The sequence below is a fragment of the Erigeron canadensis genome, chromosome 7, assembly GCF_010389155.1.
Source record: "Erigeron canadensis isolate Cc75 chromosome 7, C_canadensis_v1, whole genome shotgun sequence".
In the NCBI taxonomy this organism is placed as follows: Eukaryota; Viridiplantae; Streptophyta; class Magnoliopsida; order Asterales; family Asteraceae; genus Erigeron; species Erigeron canadensis.
This window is the reverse complement of record NC_057767.1, coordinates 36,496,267-36,515,611: the sequence shown is the minus strand read 5'-3', so window position 1 is coordinate 36,515,611 and position 19,345 is coordinate 36,496,267. Positions and strand designations below refer to the sequence as shown.

The following is a 19,345-nucleotide window of genomic DNA, read 5'->3' as shown; positions in this document are numbered from 1 at the left end:
AGAAGAGGAGGAAGAAGAAGAAGAACAGGATAATGAGAAAAATGGTTAGCAGGAAGCCACAAATTTATACGATCTTATAAAATAAATCAAAATTAATTAAATCAAATTTATTATAGATTACAATTTCCAAATAAGGATATGTTAAAATAAAAGAAACAAAAATAAAATAAAAAAATGTATTTTTTCGGATATATTTATACTATACTAAAAACTTATAAGAATGTACAAGTAATTATGCACGGAATGTACAAGTTCGTATAACACATAATAAACTTTTACCATATTTTATTTTTAACTTCCTAAACTTTCTATCTTTTAACTTTTGTCCCACATTAAAGTTTTAGTTTTTATTTTCTTGACATTAAATTATTGGGTTCTCATGTTTTCATCGAATACATTTCGCCTGGTTACGATTTTACTTTTAAACGTTTGGTTTGACTATCTTTATTCGTCTTTTTATATACATCACGTTTTTTAATTTGTCCCACATCAAAGTTTTCGTTCTTATTTTCTTGACACTGAATTTCTAGGTTCTAATGTTTTCATCAAATAACTTTCACCTGGTCACGATTTTGCTTTTAAACATTTGGTTTGACTATTTTTATTCGTCTTTTATATACATAACGTTTTTAAATTTGCCCACATCAAAGTTTTCGTTTTTATTTTCTAGACACTGAATTTCTAGGTTCTAACATTTTCATCAAATAACTTTCACATGATTACGATTTTACTTTTTAAATAAAAAGTTTTGTTACTGAAAGTCCTTAGGGATGTCGTTATTAATTAATTTGATGCATTAAAGTTTGTACTTTGTATTATGAAAATTCAGGAAGGCGGTTATCGATATATAAAGTACTACTTTTATGCATGTAATAAGCCCCCTTAATGACAACCCTTTGGGCTGCCATTATCATTTTCCTTAAATATATAACGTTTTTAAATTTGCCCCACATTAAAGTTTTCGTTTTTATTTTCTTGACTAATTTTTGGGTTCTCATGTTTTCATCAAATAACTTTCACATGGTTACAATTTTACTATTTAAAAGTTTATATTATATTTAAAATATTACTCAATATAGTTATTGTTTATATTTTTATACATCTTATAACACTTTTATGTCAAAACAAGGTTTGATCAAGTCAGTCCGGGTTTTGAAAAAAATGTCAGTTTGAAACTGGTTTGGTTTCTGGGTCCTAAAATTAGGTTGGAACCAGTTTGAGATCTGGTCGTGTGATTTTTGGGTTAAAAAACCGAAAATTCCTACCAACCTTTGACCAAAATTGGTTCAAGTTTTTGGTCAAAACTGGTTTTTGATCCTAGTGACCAAAACTAGATCGGGTTGGTTTCCGAGTTTGGGCACAACTATGACTTTTGCCGTTTAAAATAGTACTCCCTCTGTCCCAATTTAAATGTCCAATTTTGACTTACCGAGTCTTTCTTCTTTAACTTTGACCGTAAGTATTTTTGTTTGTATAATATAATGCTTAATAAAAGTTATATCAATGAAAAGTACATTTAAAACTTAATCTATTCATATAATTTACATTCATTATGGTATAACACACACGAAACAATTTAAGGTCAAAGTTACGAAAAAAAGACTTCAAAAGTTAAAACAGGACATTTAAATTGGGACGAAGGGAGTATATACATAACTAAATTTTTGCCCGTACTTTTTTTTTAAAAGATAAAAGAATGCATAATTGTTGACTGTTAATAAGATGCTAAATAGTCCTAAGAGTAAATGAGTACATACACCACAAATATACACGCAATATATATATATATATACGGGGATAGGAATATAAGGCTGTTAAGTACCTAAGCTTAGCTGTGAAACACTCACATATTATTTTTTTAATCCATAAAATTTATGGGGGCCCAAACATTTATTCATTAATCAAGAAATTTTAAAAAAAATTATGTGATGGGTTCCACACTTAAGCTTAGGTGTCGGACAACCTTATAATCACTTGTCCCACATATATATAGATATATAAGGTGAGGAACCTAGAAGAAGGTGTCTTAAGGAGAGAAGGGAGAGAAAGTCCTATTAGCTAATCAGAACGCGACATGTGGCAAAATAAATAAAAAAAACGCGGTGGCAATTTTGTAAATAAATGAAAGTTTTGTGAAGCTTGGTCAGCTTGGGATCTCAGTGGGTTGGGTCAGCTTGAGTTGGATCAGCTTGGTTTGGGTCAGTTTGGTCAGTCAGCTTGGGTCTGGGTCAGTTTGTCTTGGTCAGCTTAGGGTCTTGTCAGGTTTAGGCCAGCTTGGGTCAGCTTGGGGTTGGGTCAGTTTGGGGTCTGGGTCATCTTTGGTCATGGTTGGGTCAGCTCGGGGCCTGGTTCGGTCAGTTTGACACAATTTACACATAATCTACACATTTACACAAATGTATATTATGGGTTCTGGGTTCGGTCAGGTTTGGGTCAGCTTAGGGTCAGGTCAGGTTGGGTCAGCTTGGGGTTGGGGTTGGGTTGGCTTGACACAATTACACATAATCTACACAAATGTAGATTATGGGTTTTGGGTCAGCTTGGGTCAGGTTTTGAAAGGACAAGACTCGATAAATTGAAAATACAAGATTTTTTTTATTTTTACACTCCACTACGCCAAAGTGGAAAGCCTCGGCAAACACAGGGACGAAACCCCACTGCGCCGCAGTGGGAGGAAACCAAAAATTATCCGAGGATTCCCACTGCGCCGCAGTGGGCAAAACCACCCCCACTGCGCCGCAGTGGGAGACCTGACCTGCAACCCTAACATCATTTTAACACTTGATCCAACTTGCGACCTTCAAATTTCAAAGCGAACTTCTCAAAGCACTTTTCAAAGGTTTTCAACAACAAAGTAGACGCATTACAAACATAATTACAACATAACTTGTTTCACAAATCCAAGAACAACCCTAACGGGTCATTTACCCGTTTTGGCAACATTTTCGCCCATAAACAACAATACCATTTTTCAAAGACTTTACAACTTGGACATTTACAGAAATATTACCGAAACATGACCTCAAACCAAAATGTACCATGAGCCATGAGGTGTGGGACGTCTAAGCTTCTATACCAAAAGATCGTCATTCGTTCGAGAATGACCTAATTAACTTCAAGTTCTTCAAAGATATCTACAACTTCAAGCTTATCAACACACACTTAGTTCCTTATTCCGAAACTACCTATAAAAGTGTAAACAACTAAAATATAAGCAAGGCATAGTGAATATACCTGCATACATTTACGAATACGAAGGAGGGCATAGTACAAGGACTTTCACATGTAACCTATGGCATCGTCATGTCACACTTACATATTCACCTTGCACACAAACAATACATATATGGATCCATATAAGGTAAACAATCATAACAATTATATCTATCTAGATTCTTAGGCCCCGAAGGTTCTTAGGCCTCATAAACAATGCCCCACATGGGCTTCATGCCAAATCAATTACCATGCTTGGAACATTCACATCTCATGGTAATTGACCCAACGTAAACATAAGGGTATGCAAATATAGTCACCTCCTCCGCAACAAAGAGAATAACGCTAAACAACAAGCACAAGCAAGCTTCAACCTAAAATCATATCGTAAAATACATAAGCTTACATTCACAACTTGACTAGTTCAACCTAGCCATTCTCAATCACTAGCCTTTTCTAAACCCAAAACCCAACCCATTTGTTATTGAGTTACTTTCATCTTTAACTATAACATTAGGTAGTTCAACCTACCATTTTCATTCACATAACAATAACTAGTAATATTCATCTTTTCTTACAAACTTAATTCATCACATGAATTTATCAATTTCATAATCAAACACATCTTATAACTCAATGACAAATAGGTTAACTAAGGAATTGGAGAAAATTAACCATAATTCATTTTCTAGCAAAAACCCCCAATTTGGTTCATCCATGAACCCTAATTTCAAAAGAAAGATAAAAACTAAATTAAGGGAATTTAATACCTCAAGATTCAATGAGTTAAATCAAGACTATAGGCTACAATTTCTTTTTCTCCCCTTTTCCTTTTGATTTTCGGCCACCACCCAAGATCACCAAAACGCATGCTTATAAATTTCTAATATAGACGGAGATGATTAAAGATTTTGCCCTTGGATGAGTTACTCTTTGATTTTGAAAGAATAAGAGAAGGAATGCATGAAGGGAAGAAGAAAATAAGAGTGAAAGTATGATTCATACTCAAAAGAAGATGTCTGGCACTTCCTATGGGTGCCACGACCCACTTCTCAATTTGGTGGGTATTTTACCCGCTATCTGCTAAAGTTCCAACTAAATTAACCCCATATCCAAAAATAAAATACTAGAAAATTAATTTAATGTCAAAACTATAAAAAGGGGTTAATTTCTTTTACCTTAAAATATTTGGGGTGTTACAGGTTTGGGGCAGCTTGGGGTCTGGTCAGGTTGGGTCAGCTTGGGGTTGGGTTAGCTTGACACAATTTAAACATAATCTACACAAATGTAGCTTATGGGTTTTGAGTCAGCATGGGTTCAGGTTTGGGTCAGCTTGGGGTCTGGTCAGCTTGGGTCAGCTTGGGGTTGGGTTAGCTTGACACAATTTACACACAATCTACACAAATGTAGATTACGGGTTTGGGTCAGCTTAGGGTTCGGTTGGGTCAGCTTGGGATGGGTCATGTTGGGTTTGGGTCAGCTTGGGCTAGAACCCAGGCTGATCAGATCCCAAGCTGACCCAAAACCAAGCTGACCAACCAAGCTGACCTAGAACCCAGGCTGATCAAGCTGACCCAACCAAGCTGACAGACCAAGTTGATCATAACCCAAGCTGACCCAGACCCAAGCTGACCCAAAACCAGGCTGATAAAAGTTTGATTTATTTACAAAAAAGTCACCGCGTTTTTTTTTTAAAATCCATATGTCGCGTTGTAATTGGTTCATAAGACATTCTCTCCTTTCTCCCCTTAAGACACCTTCTTATTTGATCTCTCTTATATATATATATGAAAGTTATTTGTAGTACATGTACTTTTTATAGTAGATGTGTAAGTTTACTTACACAATTCTTCTTCCTTCTTCCTTCCATCTCCGACCACCACCACCATGATCATCTCGGACCACCACCATGATCCTTCGACGACGGCGACCATCTTCGGCGAGACTTACACATGTGTAAGTACAATTTTTTTTTAGCATTTTAGGGTTTAAAATTTCTAGGTTTTTTCCTTCGCGAGACAATTACCACCAGCCACCATCATCTCCGACCACCTCAACCATAGCGCCATTGGCTTTTTCCTTTGTCCGGATTTTAACTACAAGAAAACTAAATAGATGGAAAAAACCTAAATTTGAAAAAAAAAAATCCTTAAAATCGAAGGTCAAACCATTGGCTTTCATCCTAATTGGTTTTGTATAATGCCCCATTGTACTCGTACTTATTAGTAAATCAATCACCTTAAACTTTATTTAAAGAGTTGTAGCAGAGTAGCAGCATGGAGAAGTCCTGTGTGTTACATGTGAGGGGTGGGGCTTTGTCATCACTTTCTGACATAAATTTGCAGCCTTTTGACCATATATCCTCAATCAAAACCCAACCCCCCTTCTCTCCCAAAATCCAAATCATTCTGCTTCGAATTTACACAACATTCTTTTTCTATGAAAATGTTTCATTTTAAGAAACTTTGCCTTTTCAATCTTTTATTCTAAGAAAAGAATATGATAAATTCTTAAAATATATCTTTTAAATAATTTTCTTCCTATACGTAATAAAGGTTTTCAAACATCAAAATGATATCTTCATATTATCATTGCAATTAAACATTCAAACTCAAAACGAGACAGGAATTTTAAGGCATAATTAATAAATTTTATATAACTCTTTTTTGTTTTTTAATCCGCGCTTTCTGTTTTATGGCCAGTTTGTCATGAAAAATCATTTCAACTTTTTTGAATAACGATTTTACAAGTATCATACTCAAGTTGTTAAGAATAATACTCGTATTAATTTATTACGAAAGATATGTTATTTTTCTTTTTATTCCACACAAAAAGTCGTTGGTAGTAGAGCCATTCTCATTGGTCAATTCCTTGTACTTTCAACTTTTTTGAATAACGATTGTACAAGTCATAAAGGCAGAAAACACCCCCGTACTAGTGTACTACATAAGCCCAATTTTACAACTTTTTCCAGGGCTCTAGGAAAGCAGGAATCTTAAATATTCCCCAATTCTTTCTAATTGCTACTAACTTCAACTTTTTGAACATTGCCCAAATACTTGACTTAATTTTGATAATAATCACATGCCTTAAATCTGCCCAAAAGAATGAGCCAAATATGCCAAGGTTCCAACAAGGGGTGCATTTGTGTAGGTAGCCGGTTCCGCTTGGGAATAATCGGACCGTTCGTCGTTATAATGGTCTTGTGCATCGGGTCCGCCAACAACAGCTCCAACCAAAATGTTCGGGTTAGGTGACTCCGAATGCATGAAGTTGAAACCCGACCCACAATTAATTTTGGCCGGATGTGAAGAGATTGATGGCAAAGATGCTCCCCTGTGGTGAATCCTTTGTGGGTATCGCGGACCATATCCAACCATGAACGACATCTTTGATGGATTGTCACCAAGTATGTAGTCGACTTGTTTCTTGGCGAGTGTTCTTAGCCGTCGAGGAGTCACGATGGTGCCACCACAGTTGACTACCTTGTGTGATTTGGTCAAGTATTTGGCATATGTAACCAATAAAAATGTGGTTGAGGTCACATATTGCATGTTATCTTCAGCCATCTTGAACATAAGCCCTCCTGTTTTATTTAAACCAATATATATATTTATGTCAACATCTAGTATAAAGGACTATAACAACTTTTAATTTTTGAACAACAAGTTGCAACTTGTAAAAATGTTCATTCAATCACTATATATATGAATTTAACAAGTTCAGTTAGACAGTTACAATTTAAAACTTAATAAGTATCACAATGACAAGAATAAAAAAAGAATGCTACTAGATAAAAGCTTCTATTAAATTTGTTTTCTACTTTAAGTCACTACTACTTTTATATGTGTTATTTGAATCATGTGATTTTTTCTTGCATTAATTATTGTATTCCTTATAGTAGAACCTGGTGTGTATTGGGTTTGACAAGATGGGGCTCCTTGAACAAGTGAGCAAATGAAGCTATCTGCATGACCCTTGTAATCATGAAGAGATTGAACCCTTTGAAGAAGAAATGCCTGTTCAAACATATTAAAAACAACTTCAAATACATACCATAAATTACATATAATAATAACAAAATAACGATGATATTCAATGAAATAAGAGATTAATTAGTTAGATTTAGTAATTAATTACTTTTGATAAAAGAACCCTGGCACCAACATGCTTATTGTCCCAACTAAAAGTATTATCACTTTCATCAGCACCAAGTGATTGACCTTTTGACTGAATGTAACTTAAATACATTGGACTTCTTGTAGCTTTTTGTAACCATGCAGCTCCCCACAATAATTCATCCTTTCATATTCAAAAAAATAAAATTAAAAAAAAAACCCCACATTTATGATCACACTCTAGCTTATCATAATTGTATGGAAGTTCATATCATATGTCTAAATCAAATTAAATACCTGATATCCAGAATAAGAGCAATAAAATGGGCACACATAACTTTTAAGCCCATCACTATATGAACCTCTATATTTGTCAGCAAATGCAAACACCTATTAAATTGTAACATGACCACATATTTAATAATGTATCATTAATATAATATTTGGTGAAAATATATATATATATAATTTTAGTAATTTAATTACCATAATGGCTCTTTTACGTAGGATTTTGGAGTAAACAGGATCAGATTTTCTGAAAACTAAAGAAGCAGAAGCAAGAGCAGCAGCTGTTTCAGCAGCAACCTCAGTGCCAGGGTTATTTCTGTCAATTTTCAAAACTGTTCTTTGTGTATCCATGTCTTCTGGTCTTTCCCAACATGCATGATCTTTGTTTGCATCACCAACCTTCATCAATTTAACTTTTGTCAATATATGGAAAACTAGATTACGATTCCTTAATTATATATTATTTGTGACTTAATTAGAGCATCTCGATCATTGTCTACACTATATATTTGGTCCAAGTTACTGTCAAGAAATACCAACTTTTTAAAAAATTATCATGCGTTACACTAAAAAGTTTTGTTAAAAAAATAAAATAATATTAAAATAGTTTAAAAAAATAAAATATTAATTATATAACTTGCCATTTATTTCTATGTATCTATCAATGAAGAATAAAATAAAATAGTCAACGAAAATCTTGTTAAAAAAAATTGATGTAATTTAGTAATTACTAATTAATATTAAAATGATATGATATATAACCTTTAGTATCAAAATGAAGAAAGATTCTTTTTATTTTTACGCAATAGTGCACAAATAACTTTTAATGGAAATGCTTCAACTCTCCTAGAGAGTAAGACTACTTTTCATACACTAAAATGGGATCGATCATAATGAGCTAGCCATAAATAGAAATTTGGTTTTGTCACATACTAATTTCAGTCAAATATGTGTCAGTATATTGTAAAATGATAAAATGCCCAAAATAACTCTAAAGTTTGCAACATTACTAAACGTTACCTAAATCTTAATTTCATACAAGTACTTTTTACAATAGTAGTTTTTGGGCTTTTTTTTGGCTATACTCAACGATGAAAAGGCTTTTAACACGGGTATTTTTTCTTAGCTTTGTTACCAACACATTCATGTGTCATAACACTTGCACTTGTCGTGTATGAATAATTATTGTCGTGTACATATCAAAATAATCTAAAAAATACCAAAAAAAAAACAGTTTCTTTAAGTAAGCATCATTGTAACTTTATTATATTTTTACCTGAACGTAAATAGTTTCGGGTTGTTTGGTAGCTTTGAGAAGATAATCAGTAGCCCAACGAATAGCGGTTCTCGCATTTCCTAACTCACTTTTCATCATCCCACCAAATTCAAGCACACTCCATGACAACATTGTAGTAGTGAAAGCCATAGGAAACCCAAACTTAATATTATCCCCTGCATCATAATATCCACCTACTAAATCCACCTACATTGTCAAAATATGTCACATTTTAGTCACTAGAACAAATTCCCACTTCAAATATTCAATCTTTTTTCCATTTATAAGCCATAAAACACAAAACCCATGTCAAATTTTCAACCTTTATAGATGACCCATTTTAAAGTTTCAGTCTTTATGTAAGTACTAGTTATATAAAAGAAAGCCCATTTCAAATATATGTAGTCTTTATTTGTGAGTAACAAAAAGGAAAAATAAAGAAAAGAAAAGAGAGAATGTAAAAGTATACTTTCATGGCTGATCCATCAGAAAGGCCAGAGCTTTTTCTCCAAGACATTCTTTGGTTTGGTGGAAGTTTGCCAGACCTTTGGCCTTCAAAGAAAAGAATGGATTTTGTGAGGGCATCTTTGTAGTTGTGGGAGGCGGCGTGCCGGTGGTGGGAGGTGGCTGTGGTGGTGGTGGAGAGAGTGAGGAGGAGGAGGAGGAGGAAGAGGTGAAAGACAGGGGAAATGGAAGCCATATATTGGTGGTTAGAAGGAAGGAAGGTGCAGAAAAGAGAAAGGTGTTTGTGCTTCTTAAATAGAGCACTGAGAAGAAAGTTGCCTCCCTTTGTAACGGCCAATTTGGTTGGTTATCAAGAGTACAATCAATAATTAACGAGAAAATCATCCAGAGTAGTTATTTGCTTTTACCGAATGTATTTACCATTTTAACTAGGTGAAACGCATATATATTACCTCTAAATCATCCAGAGTAGTTATTTGCTTTTCATTAACCATTTTAACTCGATCCGTATTACCTCTAACTCATGGCTTTAACTCGTGAGTTGTATTTTTTTTAACAAAAAATTTATTTATGAAAGATCCTCCATCGTCGTATTTTTATGAGACGAGACAAAGTACTCGTGCGTTGCGACAATGAGATGGTGTGGGTGATAGGTCATAGAGTATGATAGGTCATAGCGTATGACAGGTCATAGGAGGTGATAGGTTATAAAGTATAATAGCCAAATGTCTTAGCCGTCCGGGCTCCGCTCTCGGATTTAAAAATTCGTCGAAAGTATATCAAATGATATCGCTAATGAAAGAGCATAAAATTTTAAGAACACCCATATAACTTTTATAATTTAAAGATTTACGATTTTTGAGATAAAAGTTTTGAATGATTATAAGAATAAAATGATTTTATTGAGGAGAGAGAAAAATAAGTGGTTGAAATTTGATGAGAGAAAAAATGAGTTGTTAAGATTTTTTTAAGCGTATTATGAATAAGTGATAGGGATAATTTGAAGTTTTCACTTAGTTAAAGTTGAAAAAACGGAATGAACAAATGCTTTATAATGTAGTAGAGATAATAAAGATATAACTCTAAATATTAATATATGTATCATAAAGTTTTTAGATTTTCAGATAATTCAAGAATGGGTCGCATTAAAAGGTTCTCAAAGTAGTTAACGTGAGAAGTTTCAATTACCAGTCTATTCAGAAGTCTCATTGGTGTGTCGCATATATGATATATGGACTGTGGGAGTCATAGGTTACTTATTGGTTTGATATATGTCATCTAGACTACTCGAGGTTGTAGTAGGTGGGTCGTGTCTCATGTGTGGGAATGTTCATCGCGAAAACCAGATGTGAAATATGGGTTTTGAGAATAAGACTTTTAAAAACATATAAATTGCAAACCATTCATAAATAAATGGTTTTGATGATTTTCTCATAATTAACTCTATTTTTCTTTGGTGTCCTTGAACATTAACTCAATGATTGAAAAGTCATTCCCATTTTATTTGAACTCATTCATTTCCAAGTGATGTAAGTAAAACCTATACTTGTAGCTTAAGCTACTTTAGGCTCCAGTTGAGTCAAGTTGTTAAGTTAGACTTGAATAATTGACAACTAGCTTATTTACAAATATAGATTTTATATATAAAAAAAAAATTTTTAATGACAAACAAATTTTACAAATTGAAGGACATGGAGTAAGGGAGGAAAATTTATCAACCTACATAAATTCACCCACCGCCACTAACATCTATACAATTCATTTTAACCTTTCAACTATCCTAACTTACTCTTTGAATCATTTTTATTGGCACTCATTAAATTTTCAACCCTTCCAAAAAAATTTCAATCACAAAAAATTTCAACCCCCCAACCATCCTACTCTCTGTTGAATTTATGCTCATTGGTTAAAAAACCAATCGAGGAACCCTCTAAGCCATAAGTTCACTACTGGCGACGGTGTTACCGCCGATATGTTCCCATAAATTCACTTACTCGCTCACCACTCCGTGTCCGCTTCCATGTCATTATTAAAATCCAATAGAATTATCCTTTTTTTCTTTCTTTTTATGTGAAAGATGAATTTTGCAGGAAACTTCGTGTCACGATTCGACAACGGGAGATCTAGCATACGTTGTTGATCGTTGTCGTTGGACCGATCAAAAATATAAACTAAATACCACTAATTAGCTAGGGTAAGTCGAGTATCGTATCCACAGGGAATCAAGGGAAAGTGTAAAACAATTTTACAAAGTTAATTAAACTAGACATGAACTCAAAATCGATTAATTGATTGGTTTGATTAAAAACTAAACTTGATAATAAACTTAACAAAATTACTTCAATTAAATAAAAGGGATCATTCTCATGCTTCAAATTATATTTTCAAAAGTATAACCTAACTTATGTTCGTTGGAAATCACATAGACATGATTCGTTATAAGCTTGGATTGAATGAATGCTAAGAACTAATCAATTAGGTTGTGATGATTCACGATAATGAAAACCGGGGAATTGACACAACTAAATTATTTATTCATTAACAAGATTACAAGTTCATAAGAGATTCTTCCAATAATAATTGATTAACAAGAAATTGAAATCAAAAGATAGATGAAATTCATTCAAGGTTATAAACTAATAATCATTCAAACAATCCAAACAACATTAAATGTTAAAAGACTAATGAGAAATTAAACATCTAATCCAACATGACATAAGAAAAGTTGAATACAATTGTCTTACATAATTGTTCACATGAGAATGATCAAAAAAGAATTAGCCTAAAATCTTCATCATTGATATCATCATTGATTCTTCAATAAAGGCTTTAATCTCCATGGAATTGTGATTTGATGATGAAATTGGGGTCTTGGGAATGTTAGGAACTGCTCTTGGTATGAGAAAAAATGAATGGTAACTTCCAAAAGTCGTCCCTTGAATGATATAAACTGAACTTGAATTAAAACCATAAAATTCGGAATTTTGGTTCAGCAACTGGCGTAGCTTACGTTGTCACCTGGCGTAGCTTACGGTGTCACCTGGTGTAGCTTACGCCCTTTGTATTTCTGAAGACCGTGATGTACGCCAAAAAGGGGTGTAGTCTACGCCCTGCTGCATTCTTCAATTCTTGAATTTGCTACTGTGCTACTATCTATTTACGCCAAAGCACCATTATCCATGAGACCGTAATATACGCCAACTATTGGCGTAATATACACCATTCCAGATTTGCCACTTTTGTTTTTGATCATTTTTTTTACTTCGTTTTCAATCCAATTAACCCGTAAACGCAACCTATGACCTGAAATCACTAGCAAACGTAAACGTACTCTTAATCTTCTATTAACATGCATAAAACATATCAATTTCACATCTTAAGAACACACAATTCAAGCACTTATCAGTTGTCTTAACCGAGTCCGCGCTAGGGAGCTCTCTCATAGTAGAAATGCCTATTTCAAATACCTGATGGGTGAAAACCCCTACTAATCTGTTCAAAGACACGATGATCAATAAGGGTAAACTCTGCTCCTCAAACTTGAACATGGGTATACACAAGCCAAGTCCTCAAAAAGAGACTTAATTCCTATGTCCTCCCCAAGCCTTGAACACAAGACCTCATGCAAAGAGGGATGACCTTTCAACCATTGAACTAAAGCTCAAAGACATAAGAATTAAGTCCCTTTATGAGGACTTAGCTTGGGTATACCCATGTTCTAGTTTGAAGGATCACAATTTTTTTTTCTTTATTTCTCTTCTCTCCTTGCTTGATTGATCTATATATATTTATAAAGTTTGTTTGTAAACATTTGTCCACAACTTTAGAAATTTTTACAAGTCATCCACCTTTGTCACATTAACATTTAAAATTAGTACACAAAGCCTCTTAAAAGGCATTTTATGATCGTAGTGTCACACACCCATCAAATCAAATTTTGGACTCACTTATCATACATTCATCAACGTATAATAAATGTATTGTGGCCTACTCCCACATTCTCCTTCTCACACGACCCTCGCCCTCCTCGTGTCCTCATGCTTCAGATTAATTATTACGACCATGTAAAGTAAATGCCTATCTTAACTAAATACATACATATTCACAAAATAGTTTTTTCAATTCCAAATCAGTCGCACGTCTAAACTGTGACAACAAACTTACAACATTATTCGTAGATATATTAAATTCGACTCTTTGAACATGAGTGTCGGTCCCAATGTTGAATCTTCAATATTTGTCTAATTTCAATCAAAGATATTAACTAGTTCAAATAACCGTACGATGTACGGTAACTATAAAGATTGTATCATAAAGAAATTTAAATATGTCTCATAATCTCATACATGATTCGAATAATTGCAAGACTATCAAAAGTTTTAGAAGGTTTTTGAAGATTTCTAGACTATCAAAAGTTTGAGTTTAACTCTAACTCTAATAATTATCTGAAGTTATATACAATTAAAAAAGTTAACTTAATAGAAAAAATAAAATTAAAAAAACAAGTGTCGATCAAAAATTACGCTACATGTCATTTTAAGAATATCTAAATCATGTTTTAGTTTATTGGTAGATAATATTGAAATTTCAATATAACATATGTCTTAAAAGATTGTTTTGGACCTTTTTATCATAAGCCAATGTTTAATGGGCCACGGGACATGGCCAAATCCAACATGCTCATGGAGTCATGGAGTGATTATTTTTATTTGTACACTTTCCTTTTCCGCTTTAGTGTCAAAATTATTTTTGTACAGTATATCATTCATCTATGAGAACACTGATATGATTTATATTCGATTATTATATACCATTTTAAGCTTCACTTGTTTTTTTCTTCTTAGAAGAGACAAATAACCATTTAAAGCTATATTATTGGTTTTTCACAATAGTCAAGTTACTTCACACATATTTATAACAATAATAATTATAATGTGTATAAAAGCCATTATCTATTGATTTATGAGTCACCTTCCATACAGCCATAGCCAAAGACCTTTTGCTCGATATGCGCTAATTAGCCTTAGTAATATTGTAAAAAGTTGTGTTTCATATTCAATTCGTACTTTGTTATAACAACAAATTACTTTTAAGTGCTACTTATATATTTGCTAATGTATACTACTAATTAAGCATGCAAATGATAAACAATGATATTATTTCCCAAACTTTGAACATATGGCGTAGAGATGGAGACGACCCAATGTGATTGTGACTGTAATTTTTAGTGTATGAGTGGTTAACAAGTGATAATTAATTACATTTACAACGCTCAAAACATAGTAATACCAATGTGGAACTTTATTATGCTCAATTAATTGCTAGTAATTATCTTTTTTTTTTAGAAGTGAATTTTAACTCAAACGCATATGATGTGTGCTAATTGCACAACGAAAGGGTTCCGCACTAAGCGGATCTTAAATAGCCTTTCTCACCATACCACATCCTTAATTGAAAAATACCGTCAAGGATAACCTACCAAGGCTCAAACTCGAGACCTTAGAGTAAACTCCACCGGGGCTCCGCATAGCAGGTTTAGTGAAACACCCGTAGTCACTAGGTTTTAACCCAGTGGTTTGCTAGTAATTATCTTGTAAATTAATTAGCCTCAAAATATCTCTTTAATGACATAGTAAAAAGAAGGCCTATGATCAAAACCGACACTTAGGGTATGAACAAAATAGAGCTATCATTTATAAATTGTAATTTAGTCATAAACAAACATAATGTGATCTCTTGATGGGATGGAAAGGTGTCATTATTATTTAGAAAACTATTTCGGGTACTTAAAGTTATTAATTGCGATATTTTTATTTTCTTCCTTTTCTTTGTGCAATAATCGCCAAAATAGGTCCCATGCATAGTTTGTCCATTTTATGCGATATCTCCTTTATTTTACCCGTTTATGGGGTCTATGATCATTTGGTGCGTATGTTTTATATGCGTCAAATGGATCTATTATAATGTTAATATGGAGTAGAGGCTCATTATTCGGCATTCCATACTCAGAGTGTTCAACATCATCGACATAATGAGGATCAACAAAGTAAAGCAGTGTAACCTCGATCACACGCACATTATTTTTTCTTGGACGAAAATTGGAGAAAAGCGATGAATTTTGATGTAGTAGTGAGGAATTGGACACGCACTACAACTAATAGAGTAATAGTTATAGTGTTAACACTTTATAAAGCACATTTTCACCTATAGATTTCCTATAAATGTAAGTTGGACTAGAAGCGTACATAAAGAGAAAATAGTGTGACAAATTAAATTAAGTTTCTGATTTTTGAAAAAGATAAAAACCTTAAAATCACGTCTATACTCTTTTTAGGAGAATTATTACATTTTTGTAATTAACTATGGGATTTTTATCTAAAAATAATTATTTATGTACACTTGTAAATTATTAAAGTTTTGATTAAACATTTTATTATTACACGCTTAACCAATGTGTCGAGACTCATTACGAAGAGTATAGGATACAATATATTATCACATGACATTGGACATTGGAGACGAATCTTTAAATGGGCTATTCTATTCACTTTACTCTTTTGTTAGTTAAAAAATTGTGTCCAAGAGATCTTGATGGAATCCAAGAAAGAAAAATAACAGAAAAGGAAAGACATGGTCAATCAAAGTGTGCAAGCATGGATAACCTCACTTTCCCATGCAAGGAAGACAGGGTATATAGGAAATAGGATAGTTGCCAAAATGAGGTTAATCTTATATGACAAGGGTCACATGTTATTTTTTTATTATTATTATTTTTTTAAAGTAAATTTTATTCATAACCCGCTAACTCACAAAATTATGGAGTGACAAACAATATATAACGGCTAATTACACATTTACATTAAAGGAAGTCCAATTTTGCCAACTAATAGAACAATTATTCGACCTATTCTTGAACCATAAGTAACTTGTGGTTAGTGGCGTGCCTACATGGGGGGCAAGAGGGGCAAATGCCCCCTCCAAAATTTAGATTTTGTCATGTATTTTTGAAATTTTTATGAAATTTTTAAATTTTCCTATAGGTTTTTAACATTTTACCCCCTTTTAGAATTTTGTTTTTTTGGACTTTTAATTTTGTCCTCTTTCAAAATCTTTCCTGGTACCGCCTCTGCTTGTGGTCATGATCTCTTGGACAATCTTTTCAACTCTTATCGTGTTTCCTTCAAACTTCTTCTCGTTCTTCGCTTTCCACAAGCACCAACATGTTACAAAGACTATACCTTTAAACACTTTTCCTGACCTTCTGCTTAATCCCACATGTTTGTGGATGTCGAAGATATCTTTGATAGAGAAAAGAAAAATAGAACCGACCTTACACCAAATACTAATCCGATACCAAGTATCCATCGCCATGGCGCATGAACACAACTTCAATGGATTCATCAGCCTCTTGACACAAACCACACGCAAAGCTTCCAAAATGGCAGTTTCTATCTTTCAATGCAAGTAAAGTTGGCACCCGATTCATAGATATTCTCCACATAAGAACATTACACTTCTTCATCACCCACTTAGACCATTTAAAGTCACACTTTAGGTTCTGCACCATCTCACTTCTAAGGAATTCTTTAACTCCTTTGACAGAAAATTCCCCATCTTTGCTTCCAAACCATTTCCAACTATTTTTTTGTTGTTTCAGGATTATGCCCTCAAGTAGTCTTTTTAATGTCTCCCATTCCTCTATCTCTTCCACAGTTACTGGAGCCCGATTCCATAAGCATTCAGACCCGAAAACTTTTGTGCTGGCTCCAAATCTATCTTTCACATAACATTTTTTCTTCTTTTCGAGTTTGAATAATCTAGGGAACTCGAGCTTTAGAGGCTGATCACACGTCCAGATGTCCAACCAGAAACGAATATTATCTTCCGCTCCATAAATACCTTTGAAGCACCCACCGAAGAGCTTATCTCCAACCTTCACTTTATTAATACATCCCACTATCGTTTTCCAAACCCCCGACACCCCACTATTTATAGGTAGAGGCTCCCAACACCTCTTAGTATCATGGATTGAGTCAATGATCCTCTTCCATAAAGCTCCCTGTTCATTCCTATATCGCCACATCCACTTAGAAAGGAGGGCGATGTTTGTATCTTTTAACTTGGTTAAACCCAACCCACCTGAAGAAATAGGTAAAGTCACCCTATCCTACGAGATCCAATGGATTTATATTATATTACCCGACCCACACCATAGAAACTTCCGAATAACTACCTCCAATCCATTCAAAACTTTTTCCGGAACTTTAAACAAAGAAAACTAATGAGAAGGAATACTTTCCATGACCGATTTAATCAATGTAATCCTTCCTGCCATCGATATATTCCTCGTTTTCTATCTTGCAAGTCTTGATTCAAAAATATCAAATAAAAAGTCCCAATTCGAGATTCTATTCATATTACCTCCAATCCTAAGACTTAGGTGATCAAAGGGCATAGAGCTACACTTACAATGAATCTTCTCCGCCATTCTACCAACTTCACTGTTTTCCACCCCCACCCCGATCAGGCAAGACTTGTTTAAATTGATTTTAAGTCCCGATATAATATGGAACACTCTTAAGAGATGAGTGATCTTTTTTAAATTTTCCTCTCCCCAACCCCCCACAAACGTTTGTCTACATAAAGTAAGTGAGAAAGAATAGGACCTTGATTAGGGAGTTGTAATCCACGAACTGCTCCAACTTCACAAGCTTTATTCATCAATACCGAGAGCACTTCCATCACCAGCAAGAAAAGGAATGGAGACAAAGGGTCTCCCTGTCTCATTCCTTTATGACACTGAAACTCGAAAGTAGGAGCACCATTCACCAACACCGATGCTCTAGCTGATGAGAGTATACCATGTACCCAATTACACCATCGAGTCAGGAAGCCCAATTTTTCCATGGTATTAATGAGAAATTCCCAATTTACGTTGTCATAAGCCTTATTAAAATCCACCTTTAATATAAACATCTTTATCTTTTCTTTCCGAGCCCTTGAAACTGCCTCATTTAATATAAGAGGCCCGTCAAGAATTAATCTATCGCTCAAAAACGCAGTTTGAGTATTAGAAATTAAAGACCCAAGAAACTTCTTTATTCAGCTAGCTAACACTTTAGAAATCACTTTATTAATGATCTCGACCAAAGTGATTGGTCGATAGTCATCCAAAGAGCCAGGATCCTTAACCTTAGGAACGAGAGTAATGAATGACGAACCACAACCCCTACTAATCACTCCACAATCAAAAAATCTATTAAAAATTCTTTGAAAATAACCTTCGAATTTCTCCCAATACTTTTTGATGAATCTGAAATTAAAACCATTGGGACCGGGGGCCCTATCATCTCCACACAAAAATATCGCTTCCTTAATTTCAGTGGTACTAAATCTCCCCACAAGGCTTGCTGCTTCTGAATCAGTAAGTTTAGAGCCCAAATCGCTATCCAACTTGGGCCTAACTTGCCAATCGTCTTTGAACTTATCTCTATAATATTACATCACCTTCTTTTTAATCAATGATGGATTAGTTATCCCGTTTCCATCTTCCTGTAGGCCCGATATATTGTTGCTCAGTATCCAGTTATTTATTAGGCCATGAAAATACTTAGAGTTTTCATCCCCTTCAATTGCCCATTTACATCTAGATCTCTGCTTCAAATCCCGAGTCTTGTAGCTTTCAATCTCATAAAGCTTCTTCTTACATTCCACCCTGGTCCATATTTCCTCATCTGTCAATTCTTCGGTTTCCAACTTCGAGTCCATTTCATCAAGTTCTAACCTACATAACTCAGCCTCTTCATCATTTTTTTTTCTAAATTCGTCTCTCCATATTTTCAATTTATCCCGTTACCACCTAAATTTAAGCATGAGAATTACATCAGGCGGACCCACTCCCTGAAACGAATCGAAAGCCTCCTCCACCGTTTTATCGAAATCCTCTTTCCCCATCCAAGAGTTGAGAACCTAAAAGGTTTTGGTC

General features: G+C 34.1%; 2 protein-coding genes across 2 annotated transcripts; both read right to left on the bottom strand.

Moving 5' to 3' along the window:
- Nucleotides 1–6,072: 6,072 nt before the first annotated feature.
- LOC122607112 (endoglucanase 17-like) lies at nucleotides 6,073–9,595 on the bottom strand. The gene is made up of 7 exons (XM_043780027.1): nucleotides 9,365–9,595; nucleotides 8,896–9,102; nucleotides 7,818–8,018; nucleotides 7,629–7,721; nucleotides 7,354–7,515; nucleotides 7,121–7,232; nucleotides 6,073–6,799 (listed from the first exon to the last, which is right to left on the bottom strand). The coding sequence occupies exons 1-7, from the start codon at nucleotides 9,593–9,595 to the stop codon at nucleotides 6,303–6,305; spliced, it is 1,503 nt and encodes a 500-aa protein (XP_043635962.1). The 3' UTR covers nucleotides 6,073–6,302.
- Nucleotides 9,596–16,702: 7,107 nt separating this feature from the next.
- On the bottom strand, nucleotides 16,703–19,128 carry LOC122609449. Its single transcript, XM_043782492.1, has 4 exons — nucleotides 18,971–19,128; nucleotides 18,476–18,850; nucleotides 18,027–18,403; nucleotides 16,703–17,499 (listed from the first exon to the last, which is right to left on the bottom strand). Exons 1-4 carry the CDS (start codon nucleotides 19,126–19,128, stop codon nucleotides 16,703–16,705), a joined length of 1,707 nt encoding a protein of 568 aa, XP_043638427.1.
- Nucleotides 19,129–19,345: the final 217 nt, after the last annotated feature.